This window comes from Polyergus mexicanus, unplaced genomic scaffold (genome assembly GCF_030449975.1).
Source record: "Polyergus mexicanus isolate NDT 795.1 unplaced genomic scaffold, iyPolMexi1.0 SCAF_10, whole genome shotgun sequence".
In the NCBI taxonomy this organism is placed as follows: Eukaryota; Metazoa; Arthropoda; class Insecta; order Hymenoptera; family Formicidae; genus Polyergus; species Polyergus mexicanus.
Genome location: NW_027223330.1, coordinates 6,179,809 through 6,194,109, shown reverse-complemented (window position 1 = coordinate 6,194,109; position 14,301 = coordinate 6,179,809). Strand labels below are relative to the sequence as shown.

The 14,301-nt window shown below is 39.6% G+C and overlaps 1 protein-coding gene and 1 pseudogene across 1 annotated transcript; both read right to left on the bottom strand.

The window, feature by feature from the left end:
• Positions 1 to 1,673: 1,673 nt before the first annotated feature.
• LOC138937018 (uncharacterized) lies at positions 1,674 to 2,789 on the bottom strand (annotated as a pseudogene).
• A 467-nt stretch (positions 2,790 to 3,256) lies between these two features.
• LOC138937015 (uncharacterized) lies at positions 3,257 to 5,194 on the bottom strand. The gene has a single exon (XM_070302864.1). The coding sequence runs from the start codon at positions 5,192 to 5,194 to the stop codon at positions 3,257 to 3,259; it is 1,938 nt and encodes a 645-aa protein (XP_070158965.1).
• Positions 5,195 to 14,301: the final 9,107 nt, after the last annotated feature.

Sequence of the window (14,301 nt, the reverse complement as noted above, 5' to 3'; positions counted from 1 at the left end):
CTCCACCGTTACCCGGCCGTCGATCCGCCGGAAGTCCGCCGCCCGACAAACACCGGTCGGGCATAATGCGGAGGCGCCGAGCGCCCATTTTTAAGATATAGAAAAGGCGTTCAAATTTATAACCGCCGTCAAGACGCGTTTGTTTACCGGGAACCGTCGCCGCGCTCGGGTAACCGTACCGACCGTTCCCGAAACCGCCCGAGTCGCGCGCGGCGGTTCAATCTTAAACAATATGCCGTAAAACAATCAGGCATATTACGCACGCGCACCCGCCGGAAAAAGCGGTATAAATAAGAGCCAATTTTCTATCTCGAGACCAGATCTTCCGCAACCGCCAGAGTCTGTAAGACGCCTGGAAATCCGCTACGATCCTATAACCGCTCAAAGAGAGAGAAAACGGGGTTGGGAGTACCCAGCCTCCGCCGAGAGTTTGCGGCATCTCCACGAGCGATCCTTCCGACCGATTGCGAAAAGAGGAAAACGGGGTTGGGCGTACTCAGCCTCCGTCGAGAGTTCTCGATACCTCACGCGCATCCGTCCACCTGCGTGCAACGGCGATTATCCAGTGGTAGGGAGTTCCCTGCCATTGACGGGAGTTCCCGTCGGCCGTTGCACTCCTGCATCTTACGGAAAAATCATCCCGACAAACCAAGACCGCGATATCTGTGACTGGTAGTAATTCCGCGACCGCCATTACCACAACCGGAATCGCCATTAATACGGCGCGCTAAGTCCCGCTCAAAGGGGAGGATCTAACCGGCCGCGACATCGATCGACGCAATCAGATCGATACCGACGCGTTTAAGGACCGCCCACCGACCCGACCGAAATTACCGCCCGGTAGCTAGCGGCTCCTGCCGAAATCCAGATCCGCGCAAAGTAATCGATATATTTGCGAATCCGCCGAAATCGCATTCCGCACCGTGCATATAATTCGGACGCACCGCGACCGACGCGACCGCCGCTAGACCATTCCGACATTCACACATACGCGAGGGCGTTTGGCTGCATACACACGATCACACCCACATACTTGCGATATACATTGTAAATCCCACGCAGATATTACTCGTTCGCACACGCACTCGCTCGCTTATCACTCGCTCACATACAAGCGCATACACACCGACACACACAATAATTACACACACACACACTCACTCTGTATACACACATATATTTAAACGCAATAAATTATATTCTACCTAACGCATCTATCGTTCGTCTCTCGATACCCTTTCACGAGCCCCGGATCCCGACCGAGTTATCCACGACCGCCTCGCGAAAGCGGTTTATTACAAAATGTATAAATCGCTAAGCTGTTCGGACTTGTTGCGTATCCGTGTGTAATTTTGAATTGCAAGTGATGATGCAATAAGATGCAACGCAATAAAATTGTTTCATGTTGCTTTACAGCATTATCATCCATATCTTCGATGCGTATCATTAATAATACGTATGGATGATACGTTGTTCACAGATTGATACGAAAGCAGAGGGATAAACTTGCAACGAGCTTATGCAATGCGTGCACATCTGAACTTGCTTATTCATTGCTAAATCATCTTTTATATTTTGGCGAAATAGCGACATTGAAACGGTGAAGCCCGTTTGTTTGTCATCGTATTCAACTTTTAATTGACAAGATTATAACGGGTCCCTTAAGTGTGATGTTACGAGGATACGTGACAAACCAGTACGCGGCTTTGGAATTTGTTTTCTTCAGCATATTGATCTGGTTAATAATGCAAATATGCATTTTATTATATGAAGATTCAAGTTTCAAAAATACTTACCATTAGTAATAATTTGATCGTGACTTTCCGTTGTAGAACGATTACTATCTATTAAATATAAAGATAATTATTTTTTGAAAATAAAACGAATTTTTACTAGAAAAGTAATCAGTTTACCGCGTTCAACATGTCTGTTGCCAGAAAGTGGAAATGGTGGGTATGTGTTACTATCTTCATCAGACATACCATACTACAGTTAGACTCGTAGGACTTATCACTATCTGAGTAATCGTTGTGTTTATTATTCGTGCCTTGTCTCTGCTTATGTATTTTATTAATTTTTTTCGTTAAAATCTCCGTATGTGATGAAAGATCGTCTGTATTTTGGGCTTTGATTGCCTTTTTGTTAGCAATTTTTAAATCACCTAAACAAACATTACTTGTGTACCCAATAACGAACAATATAACTAATAAGTAACACCGAAATTTGTTGTACATTATAAAATAATTGTCAAACAAGTATTATGTCAAGCATTGTATTATGAAATAACGATGTTAATCGCATGAAGCTAAAAATGCACAGAACTATTCTACATTGCAGAACTTATTATAAGTTCTTGATATTATAATTATAAGTATTAAGAGGATATTTCATGAGTATATCATGGTATGACATGTTGATGTACATCAACATCCTGCGCCTTGACGTATTCAATGGGATGTCCTTTTTAATGTTGTATTAATAACATAATTTGAGTATTATTCTTTATTAATAAGTTAATGATATATTTTTTATAAAAATTTTACATAATATAATTTTACAAAAATTTAATATAATAAAAAAAAACATTTACCATATGTGCCTAAAATAATTGCTTCGTATTTCATCTATCTCGAGTCAGGATTATGCTGATTTTTTATTGATGCTTTAATAGCTGTATTATCGTAACTTTTTGGTGGCCAATAGCATGCAGATTCTTTTATCAAAAACCATTTTTTCGGTACTGCCTCAACAGTATTTTCCTTTTGGAATCGAACGACAAGCCAAGTCATCTATACACATATTAATCAATGCTTAGGAATTCCTAAAAAGCTTAAATTCAATCATTAAAAACTTCTCGAATAGACAATGAAATAAACAAATCGAAATATGTCAATTGAAAAAAAATATGATTTAGCAAATAAATCAAGATCAATCAAAGAATAAAATAAATATTATAACTGATTTTATCTATCCTTCGAAACTTTTGTCGTTATTTATATCCTCAACATACTGATCATTTTTTATTTTAAAATTTTCGGGCTAGAGATATTCGGGTTCAGTGACTTGACAATCTGTCAGTAGCCAATTTCAGACCCCAATCGCATATTGGCGCAGGAAATCGGCGTACAACCCGTGGAACGAAGCGTCCCGAGAGAATCTGACCTCCATGTGTTTGAGTACTCGTAGAGCCGCTCGACGGGTTCCGCTGAGGTCCGGCAGCGGCTCAACGACAGGAAGGCGAACTGTGTATCGCCCGTCAGGCCCTCGGGTATGCGTGCGGACGAAGTGCTCCTCGCACTCTTGATCGTCCTTGGACAGAGCTGTGCCGGCCGTCGGCATCTCTTCCTGCTCCCAGAAGCGGCGCACCACTCGCGCGAGATCCTCCTCGACACGGCACTGGTGAGTATGGGCCCTTAAAAGAAGCGGTGGCTTCACCTATAGCTCCCGATAGGATCCACCCGAGCTTCGTGTTTTGGGCCACCGGTTCGCGTTGGCGTCCTTTGCGCAGGCCTTGGCAGAGGATTGCGGCGTGGATATCCGCCCCGAGGAGTATGTCGACTGGGTCCGAGGCGCCGTACTCTGGATCCGCCAGCTCCAAGCCCCGTAGGTGAGGCCAATCTCTAGCACCGGAGTCTACTCCGCCGGCGTAGACGGTGATCCGCGGAAGCACGAGCGCGGGGATGGACATCGTGGCACCTCCGTGTCGCGACGAAAGCGAGAGGGCGACGCGACCTTTGGCATGACCGGACCTTTGCCCCCCAACCCCGAATACGCTGACCGACGCGGGTGAGCGTGGTAGTCTCAGTCTTTGCGCAAGGCGCTCGGAAATGATCGACGACTCCGAGCCCTGGTCGATGAGAGCGCGCGCGGGGTGTAGCACTCCGTGTCGGTCGGCGACGCGGACGCGGGCTGTTGCGAGGAGCACTATGACCGGCTTGTCCGAGGGTTCTTGCGCGACGTGCGAGGATTTCACAACCGCGGTTTCGCGGCAGACATCGTGCAACGAGGAGTGGTGACGCGCATCACACACCGAGCATGCTTTCTTAGAAGCGCACTCTCCTACCTGGTGCCGACCGAGGCAATTCAGACATAATTTGCTTGCCTCGACGAGTTGCTTCCGTTCGAACGCCGTCTTCTTCTTGTACCCCTCACAAAGCATCAAGAAGTGATCGCGCTGGCATAGGGCGCAGCGACCGCGCTTGACCTCTGGTTTTTGCTCCTGCTTGCTGGCGAAGTGACTGCGCGTGGACTTCGGAATGCTGCTCCCTGGTTTGCTCGAGGCGCCATCGGTCTTGATAGGTAGCATCGACTCCAGGGTGTGCAGCCGTCTATCGAGGAATAGCTCGAGTTTGTCGAACGAAGGAGGTTCCTTGGAGTCGCTGATCGAGCTTTCCCATTCGCGGCAAAAGCGCGCGTCGAGGAGTTCGACCGATAGGTATACGAATAAGTCCTCACTACAGTCGATAGGTCGCCCGATATTTTCCAGGGAGCTGACAGTCGCTTTCAGACAATGAAATATCTTTCTGAGGTCGCCCGGTGATTCACTTTTCATTTTCTGCAGTGCGAGGAAATTCGCGAGATACGCGCGCACTAACAACTGTGTGTTCTCGTAGTACGCGCTTAACATTTCCCACGCACTGTCATAATTGTCTCCCGTCGTGGCGATATTACGAATCAATAACTCTGCCTCACCTTTTAGACAGGTCTTCAGGTAGTGCATCTTCTCTACCTGAGCGATTGAAGAGTCTTTGCCGATGATGGACAGGAACAAGTCGCGGAACGCTGGCCAGTCTTCGTATCTCCCGGAGAAGCTGGGAAGCTGGATTCGCGGGAGAGTCGTACGGGATGCCGCTTGGCGCTCGTCTCCAGAGGGCCTCGACCCAGTCTTCGGGGACGTTGGCTGAGCGAGAGCTTCTTCCAGCTCAAGGACAGCAGCGCGCTGGATCATATAGACCTCCTCTACTTGACCGAGAAAGTCCTTTGTCCCGTACTCATGCTTCCTGACTTCCGTTCCATACTCTGCGACCAGTAGCTCGTGCCGCTCCTCAAACTTCGCCCATTTAGTGTCCAGCAACTTGAACGTGGTCGCTATAAGACCCTTATTGATTTTAGCTTGTCCTGCCTTTTTCAAATTATCGTACGTGCGAGCGATACGACTGCAGAGCTCGTGTTGCGCTAAGACTAACGGCTCCATGTCGCTTTCAGATCCTCACAGTGAGGAATCTCGTCCTGGGAATTGCTCACTTCCTCTCCGGAAAGCACAGGAAAGGCTCACCAAGTGATTCACCACACACTACGCGGATGCCGGTTTCGACGTATCCGGCTCGAAGGACCAGAAAATGTGCGCGATTGAACCCGGGAGCGCGAGGATCGCGTGAAGTGGACACGATAGTGTTTTGTAAAAAAAGGCAGCCAATTTATTGCGCACAATAAATAGTTAACAAGTTCTTTGTCGATTAGATTTATGCCAAATTTAACCGAATGATTACTCCGGCGAGCAACCGGGAGCGTTACGATAGGCTCCGCGAGCGACGGATATATCGCGAATACCGTAAGCGGCGGTATAAACGGCACGTTTCCGCGAGCGACGGAATAAACGGCGCGGTTTTGACCACGAGAGATTAATCGCGAGCGACGAGAAATCTCTTTGATGATAATCGTGAACTTCGCGTATCGTAATCGAGCGTACGATTTAGAAAAGCGAGCGACTTTTCTATTGCGAGCGTTTAAACGATATAATCACACACTGTCACGGATGAACCTCGATCGAGTGCGCCCGGCGGTTCCCCGGGAGAGCTTTTATACAAACGTTCTTTTTAGTGTTCTCGAAGGTTCTACGTGTTTGTCTAATAGGATCGCGCCGGTTGTTGTTTTCGATGATTAGTTAAAATTTGAACGTTGTTATTACAATTTGTTTGTAGTTTAGGCTCTCCTGGGTGACCGCTGCGTGGCCCGCATTGATAGGCACGAGCGATGCCGCGGGCCTGGCGCGATTCGCGTAGCGCCGCTGTTGGAGCGCGCTCCTATTTGTCGTACGCCGTGCGACGCGCGAGATGGCAGCTGGGGCGCCAAATTTCGAGCGCGTTCAATTCGCTCTTTATTGTAGCGATCGTTATCGCTCCTAATTGCTATTAGGCAATTTGTATTAGTTCGGTTTCGAACAATAATAATTAGGAATTGTAGTAATAATGCCATCAACATATATTTTGTAAAAAGAAATTTTGAAATTCAGTTTATTAATACAAGAGGTTTCCAGACCCATCATTACTAAATTAACTAAAACTCGCGATGAAGGAGAACCCACAGGAGTGCCAAAGAGTTGTTTATAGTATTTATTATTGAATGTTAAAAATGTTGAATTTGTTATATATGCAAGAGTATTTAAAATTTCAGAAATAGGGATTATGCATGGTTATAATTGATTAATTTTTATACTGATTTTTTATTGATTGCCAAACCAAGCCAATACCATATATGTCAATACCATATATACCTAATGGTATATATGTATATTAGTGAAAAATGATTTTATATTTACAGAAATTAAAATAAAATTTCAGATAATTTTAAAGTGTAATTTTCCTTTAATTAATTAGTCTTTTTAATTAACATTGTAGCTTTTAAATTATTATCATTCTTTTACACTTACACATCAATATATATATTTTACAATATTAATTATCCATCCTATTTTTGTCATATTCGTTTTTTGTTTGAAAAGGATGAGAACCAACGATCGAAAGCTCACGAAAAATATTAGTTATTTTTCTTTTCTAGCTAGTATAAGGCCTCTAAATATAATTAAAAATTATCAAATATTTCATTTCTAGCTAATGACTAAAGAATGTGATCGATTATTATCATCATGAAATTATCAAGACAATTATAAATGCAGTAGAGGAAATGCAACATATTGATTATATGGTAAACTAGTAATTTTCTTTTGATCTTGTCAATTCTCCACATTTGAAAAACAGTATTGTATTTTATAATTACTTTAATGTCAAATAATGAAGAAAAACATGGCTTTGAATAGAAATCTTTGTGTGGAATATACTTGATTCCTATTAAAAATATTTCATTTTGATATGAAGCAAAATTTTGTATTTCAACGATAGTTGAATCATCTAATTCGACAAATCAATCAGCTACTTTTAAAATATTTAAGCAATAATTAATCGTTTTAAGCTTCCTGTACTGCGGAGAAGTGCAATTATTTATTAATGGATCATTAAAATGTTCCCGCAATAACGTTATGGAATTATCATTTGCAGATTGTATTGGTTGCAAAAAATTATTATCCTCGCTAACTCTACACACAACTTGTTGCAGCTGCTGCGAATGCCTACGGATATATTTTTTTAACTTTTGCATATAATTTTCGAATGGAAAGGCGCTAAATTCATCAAGTGAACCAAATAGGCGCACACAATCACTTAAATGCAATAGACTATGTATGTTGTGTGAAATGAAATCAGGTCCATAAATTTCAATTGATTTCTTAATAAAGATGTAACGGGGTTACTTTTCGCGAGCGCGGATGAGCTCGGTCGGGATGAGGGCTCGTGAAAAAGTGAGACACACGAAAAGATTGAGTTAAAAGGTATCGTCTTTATTTGCCTCTTTCGACAATGGTCGATTTACAATAGATTATGTAATGTTAGCGCGCGGCGGATGATGTAACGCGCTAGATGTAATGCGCGTTCGGTATTCGGTGCGCGCTGTTCGATACATCGAACCGCTTACGATATTCGTACGGCAAAGCCGTGTTTATTTTGACGGCACGTGAAACGCGCAAGAAACCGGGCGCGGTCGTTCGACGCGTATTTATTTTGACGGCGCGCGAGACGCGCAAGAAACAGGGCGCGGTCGGCCGGCGCGTGTACGGCAAGGCCGTGTTTATTTTGACGGCGCGCGGAATACAATGGGATATTAGGCGACAGGTATTTCGGCGCGGTGATTATAATTCGCAAGTATCGTAAAACGGTTTTAATCGTTGTCGCGGGATTATGCGCGTATTCCCAGTGGTAGGGGGAATGCGATCGGAGATCGAGTACCCTCGACCGGGCCGAGAACTCTCTGTCCCTGCTTCCGTCCGCGGAATCGAGGACAGCGCGGCGGAGTCGAGAAAACTCGACGGGGCAGCGAACTCGCAAACCCACGGTCCGGCTGGCTGGAGCGGTTGGATAATAGACCGTAATCTAGGAGAGCGGCGAACACTCCGCTCTCGTCGAGTTAGTCGGATTTGTGTCAGAATTTCGGAGACGGCACGGAAACCGAGAATGCTCGGCGGAGGCTGCGAACACGTCAACCTCACGTTCCGTCGTTGCTGCGAATTGCGGGATCGGTTCTGGTATCGTATCTCGGAGCGTACTGCTCGAGCGGATTCAGGAATCGTTCTGGTAATGAGATGCCGAAACGCTGTCTTTTTATACCCGAGCGTCTATCGGTAATTGCGTCGTGCGCCCCCGGGTGGGGATAACGACGCGTTGTTTTCGGCGGGTAATTACGGTAAATGCGCCGCTTCCCCTGGGCGAAACAACGCGGCGTTTCGGCAGGTGACGCTCGCGATCTTTCGGCAGCGTTCGGCTGTGCTCGGGCTTGTCGTATAACGGCGTAACGGCGGCCGTATAACGGTCGTACGTCGTACGTTTGTTTTATCGCAACGGCGATAATTTAAGTATTAAAAAGGGCGCTAGGTGCCTCTGCCACTGCCCAGCTGGTGTTCGCCAGGCGGCAGACTTCCGGCTGGCTACTTGCCGGGTAACGATGGGGGGTAGGGGGTGCATCGTTACAAAGAATTTTATTAGATCTTCGGCATATGAAATATAATTTTCAAATTTTGTGTAGTGATTACTTATCAATATTGAGCTGGCTAAACTTAGCGTAAGAAAATTATTATATTCTTTCAATGGTATTATTTTCTTCAAAACTATTGAACCTGTATATAATAGAAAAAGTCTAAACTCGGTTGCCTTAAACCTTTTACATTCATTTATTGGCCGAGTTTTTCTTGCAAATTCACAAGGAATATATTTTTTTAAGAGCTGAAGATTGTCGCTAATTTTATTAATACTCGAAGCACATAATTTATGGGGAGGCTTGCCACATATCCATCCATAACGCTTACCACATAACAATTTTTTTGTTGCACCTAATAGAAGATTATGCATATAATCTAAAGGTACGTTGTCAATCATATTAAGATTGAGAATTTGAAGCCGAAGTGTTTCTTTTGTATGATGTTCGACTTGAAGGGTATTTCTAAATGAATGATCTGATCTTTTTCTATAATTCTCAGTTTCAACACCGCATAAAACATTATTAACCATGTCCCCTTCCTGATCACACTTCGTACATGAAAAATAACCTGAATGGCTTTTAACAGATAAAATAAGAAATTTGGCTGGGGTATCACAAATTAACATTGAAATTTTGAATTTACATAAAACAGATTGTATCATTATTCCATTTGACAATTCTATACATCTACAAATTTCTTTAAAAATTCACTGGCTTCGGGTTTTTCACTTCCATAATATAAAGCTATTATAAATATTTGTTTTTTCAGATTTTTAATTGATTTAACTGTATCCAAAATTGGCCAAAAGGAACTTGATGTGCTTTTTGTTAAAGGCAGCCCATCAATGTTAACTGCGAGAAAAAATTCCGTGTTTTGATCAACAATTATATTATGCTTCAAACTTAAAGAATTTAATGACTTGTGTATACCAAAATAATGAAATGAATTATTTACAGAATTAGATTTGCGAGGTGTTCTTAAAATTGTACGTGGATCAGCTGGTAAGATATTAGTCAACGATGGTTCTTCACGTAGTATATCTAATAACTGTTTAAATGCAGTTAAACTAATATTTCTGTCAATGGACCATTTTCCTAATTTTGTGGATAAAGATTCCCTCGGTTTTGCAAATAATGGAAGTGAGTTACTGGTGTCATTACGTTGCTGTAAATCACTAAGAGATGAATAATCATTCTGTTCCAAATTATTGCCTTGACTATTTAATAAAATGTTATTATTATTTGGAAGAACAATTTCATTATCAACATTACTCTTATATATTTTTTCACAATTCTGATTATAATATTGATCTGAGATTATTTCATGATTTGCTAATTGATTTGTTTCACTAATCGTTGCTAATGACAGACTAAGTCTTTCATTAACTTTCCGACACAATTTTTCTCTGTGACTTTTTTTATTTGGCATTTTGAATTACCTTCAATGAGACACAAAGTCCGAAATTAATAGATGAAAAGTGCAGTAAAAAGATTTATCGATCCGAATATAATGAGGTTGAACGTAGTATCCTAAAATATAAAACAATTCATGTTTATTTATAGAAACTTTATAGGATAGCTGAAACGAACAATATTAGAAAGGGGATTAAAACTTCATATAGTAAATTGTTTGAATACGTCTGAACTTATACTTATATTTATAAATTATAAATAAGCAATATAGATTTTATCACTTATATGTATAGTATTAAGTGTACATCTCATAGAATTATTAACATTTCATATTAACAAATTTACTAAATTGGAATTTAAGAAATAAATTACATGTGCTTTTCAAACGTTTTAAGTTTGATTACGCGGTGAATCATATACTTAGCTGGAAATTGTTTTTAAACTTGTTGCTTCTAATAATTTTTCTTTGTATTAATTAAATTAATTAATGGTATTAGACTAATATATTGATAGATTAAGAAATTAATATGAAGAAAAAGTATTATGTTGTAACAATGCTTAAAAATGAAGCTATAAACCAACTTATAAATGAAATAATATAGGACGTAGTACGGGACTTACCTTAATTTAAATGAAACTGTATACTGCCTGCTACTATTCCACGAAATAGTTGTTTTCATACAATGCACAAATATACTTTAAACAAATTAAAACGTCGTACAAGTCGTTTTGCGTAGTTTTTCAAAGCGTGGCGTGTTGCGTGAAAGACGTACGTGAGACGAGACGAAGAACCCGAGCCAAAGAGAGAAGTGAAAACAAGTGAAAACTGACTCTCAGTGACTCCCAACTCTCACGCAGGTTGTGTTGCCAGAAACGGATCCCGGCTCACACGCACCCAATCAGAGAAGCAGAGTGCTCTGCGCAGTACATGTACAGGGTTCTCTGATTATGTGCGTGTGAGCCGGGATTCGTTTCTGGCAACACAGCCACGCAGCGCAACAAACTCCACCATTAGTAGAGATATACATCGTAATTGGTTTACGATTTTTATGGCGCTAAAATTAAAAGAATAATATTTATTAGCGTTAAAGCGCATAGCTCGCTGCAGTACTATTCAGTGTATAATTACTTTTTAATATTTACAAAAAGTGTATAATTATAATAGCTTTTGCTTATTGTCAATATATATATTTCGCTTAAAATAATAAAATTTTATAACTAAACAAAACGAACTAAACAAATTAATTTAAAAGAGAATTTAAATTTAATTAAATTAATCAAAATAAATCAAATTCAATTCAATCCAAATAAAATAATATTTCATGCAAAAGAATTTGGCGCTGCTACACCGAATAATACGTCCGCTTGAACTTGGCGCGAGACACGACCGTATTTCTTGATTCATATGATCATACAATTCACACGTATATCCAATTTCGTATATCCTATGTATTATACGTTTCTGGAAGTACTGCACATATCAAATGTGTATGTATATTAGATGTACAGTGGATATTCAATATGCGTATATCCGTTTTTCGCGTATCCTACGCATATACGTTTTTGGAGCTTCTACGTATATCCATTGCGCATGTACATAAGATGTACTATAGATATTCAATATTTGTATATCCGTTTTCGTATATCCTGCGTATATGCGTTTTTGGATCTCCTACGTATATCCATTTCCTATGTTCATAAGACATATTACGGACATCCAATATTCGTATATCCGTTTTTGTATGTTTCCTATGTCTACACGTTTTTGGAGCCTCTACGTATATCCATATATACATATATGTACATAAAGCATATTACGCATGTCCATTATTTGTAAATCCGATTTCATATATCCTATGTATATATGTTTCTAGAAGTACTGTACATATCAAATGCGTATGTATATTAGATGTACTATGAATATCCAATATTTGTATATCCGTTTTTCGCGTATCCTACGCATATACGTTTTTGGAGCTTCTACGTATATCCATTGCGCATGTACATAAGATGTACTATAGATATTCAATATTTGTATATCCGTTTTCGTATATCCTGCGTATATGCGTTTTTGGATCTCCTACGTATATCCATTTCCTATGTTCATAAGACATATTACGGACATCCAATATTCGTATATCCGTTTTTGTATGTTTCCTATGTCTACACGTTTTTGGAGCCTCTACGTATATCCATATATACATATATGTACATAAAGCATATTACGCATGTCCATTATTTGTAAATCCGATTTCATATATCCTATGTATATATGTTTCTAGAAGTACTGTACATATCAAATGCGTATGTATATTAGATGTACTATGAATATCCAATATTTGTATACCCGTTTTTTGTATATCCTACGTATATTACGTTTTTGGAGCTTCTATGTATATCCATTGCGCATGTACATAAGATGTACTATAGATATTCAATATTCGTATATCCGTTTTCATATATTTTACGTATATGCGTTTTTGGAGCTTCTACGTATATCTATTGCGCATGTACATAAGATATACTATAGATATTCAATATTCGTATATCCGTTTTCGTATATCCTACGTATATGCGTTTTTGAATCTTCTACGTATATCTATATTTGTGTGTACATAAGATGTACTATGGACATCTCATTCACGTATATATATTTCTGGACATCCTATGTATATGTACGAGATTTAATAGATGTACTTTGAATCTTACGGATATCCTATGTACATTCAAGGGACTTCTGTGCTGACTGGGTATATACTATATACTAATATGTTGTAGATATTATTTAATTTTATTTCCGTGCAGTCTAGACAAAAATATAAATATGATAATAAAATATTATATAAAAATATAATATTCCAAATTTCTTTTTTTTAAATTATATCTTTAAAGCAATTCCTAAATAGAAAACAACATAAAGACTTTTGTATAAAAAATTCTAACATAAATTTGATCTTCAAATAGAATTTAGAATGACTGTATACACATAAAACATAAACATACACATTATATATGATGCACATAGTATTTAATACTCATACAATATTTTTGTTATAAATAAATGGACAGATATGGGCAAAAAAAGAAAGGAAGAGAGAGAGAGAGAGAGAGAGAGAGAGAGAGAGAATAGGAATGAGTAAGCGAAGGAATGGCTGTAAAACGATATATCGATTGATAATTCACATCAGTCACTAAACATTAGTGAGCATAAAGTATTGCTATGGAGAAAGATATAACTATTCCCTTTTTTTCTTACTTTTAGCACGTGTACAGACACTTGCTCAGTTACATTCATGTCTTCTTTCTCTCTTTGCCCATTCTTCTATGTCCATCTCTTTCTTATCCGAGCATACTATATGTGTGTTATATATTATCTATATGTATATATATGTTTGTGTATATATAATAATAACTTAAAATTTATTAAAATATCATTAATCTTTTGCTTATTTGTATATTTCACTGAAAATTGATTATATTTATTTTGCAATAGTAGTTGTGTCACAGTAGTTAGTTAGCCAGAGGCGATCAATTCGTGAGCTGGTTCTTGAAAGAAATATTTCCCACCAAATGCGTTTTACATGTGCGCTTTGGTTGAAGAATATATCCCAGAAGCGATCAATTCGTGAACTGGTTGTCGAAAGAAATATTTCTCATCAAAAACGTTTTGCATGTGCGCTCTGGTTATTAAAAATATATTTTATCCCAAAGGCGATTTTTATTCGTGTGCTGGTTGGTTTAAAAAATATGTTATTCTAGGAGCGGTTTGCATGTGCACTCTGGTTATTAAAAAACTATTTTATCCCAGAGGCGATTTTTATTCGTGTGCTGGTTGTTTTAAAAAATATTTTATTCCAGAAGCGGTTTGCATGTGCGCTCTGGTTATTAAAAATATATTTGATCCCAGAGGCGATTTTTATTCGTGTGCTGGTTGCTTTCAAAAATATTTTATTCCAGAAGCGGTTTGCATGTGCGCCCTAGTTATTAAAAATATATTTTATCCCAGAGGCGATTTTTATTCGTATGCTGGTTGGTTTAAAAAATATTTCATATCATATCCGGTTTGTGCATGAATATTCTGGTTAT

Excerpts from the sequence above, each read along its gene's own strand:
- LOC138937015 (XM_070302864.1), bottom strand. The coding sequence starts at position 5,194 with ATGGAGCCGTTAGTCTTAGCGCAACACGAGCTCTGCAGTCGTATCGCT.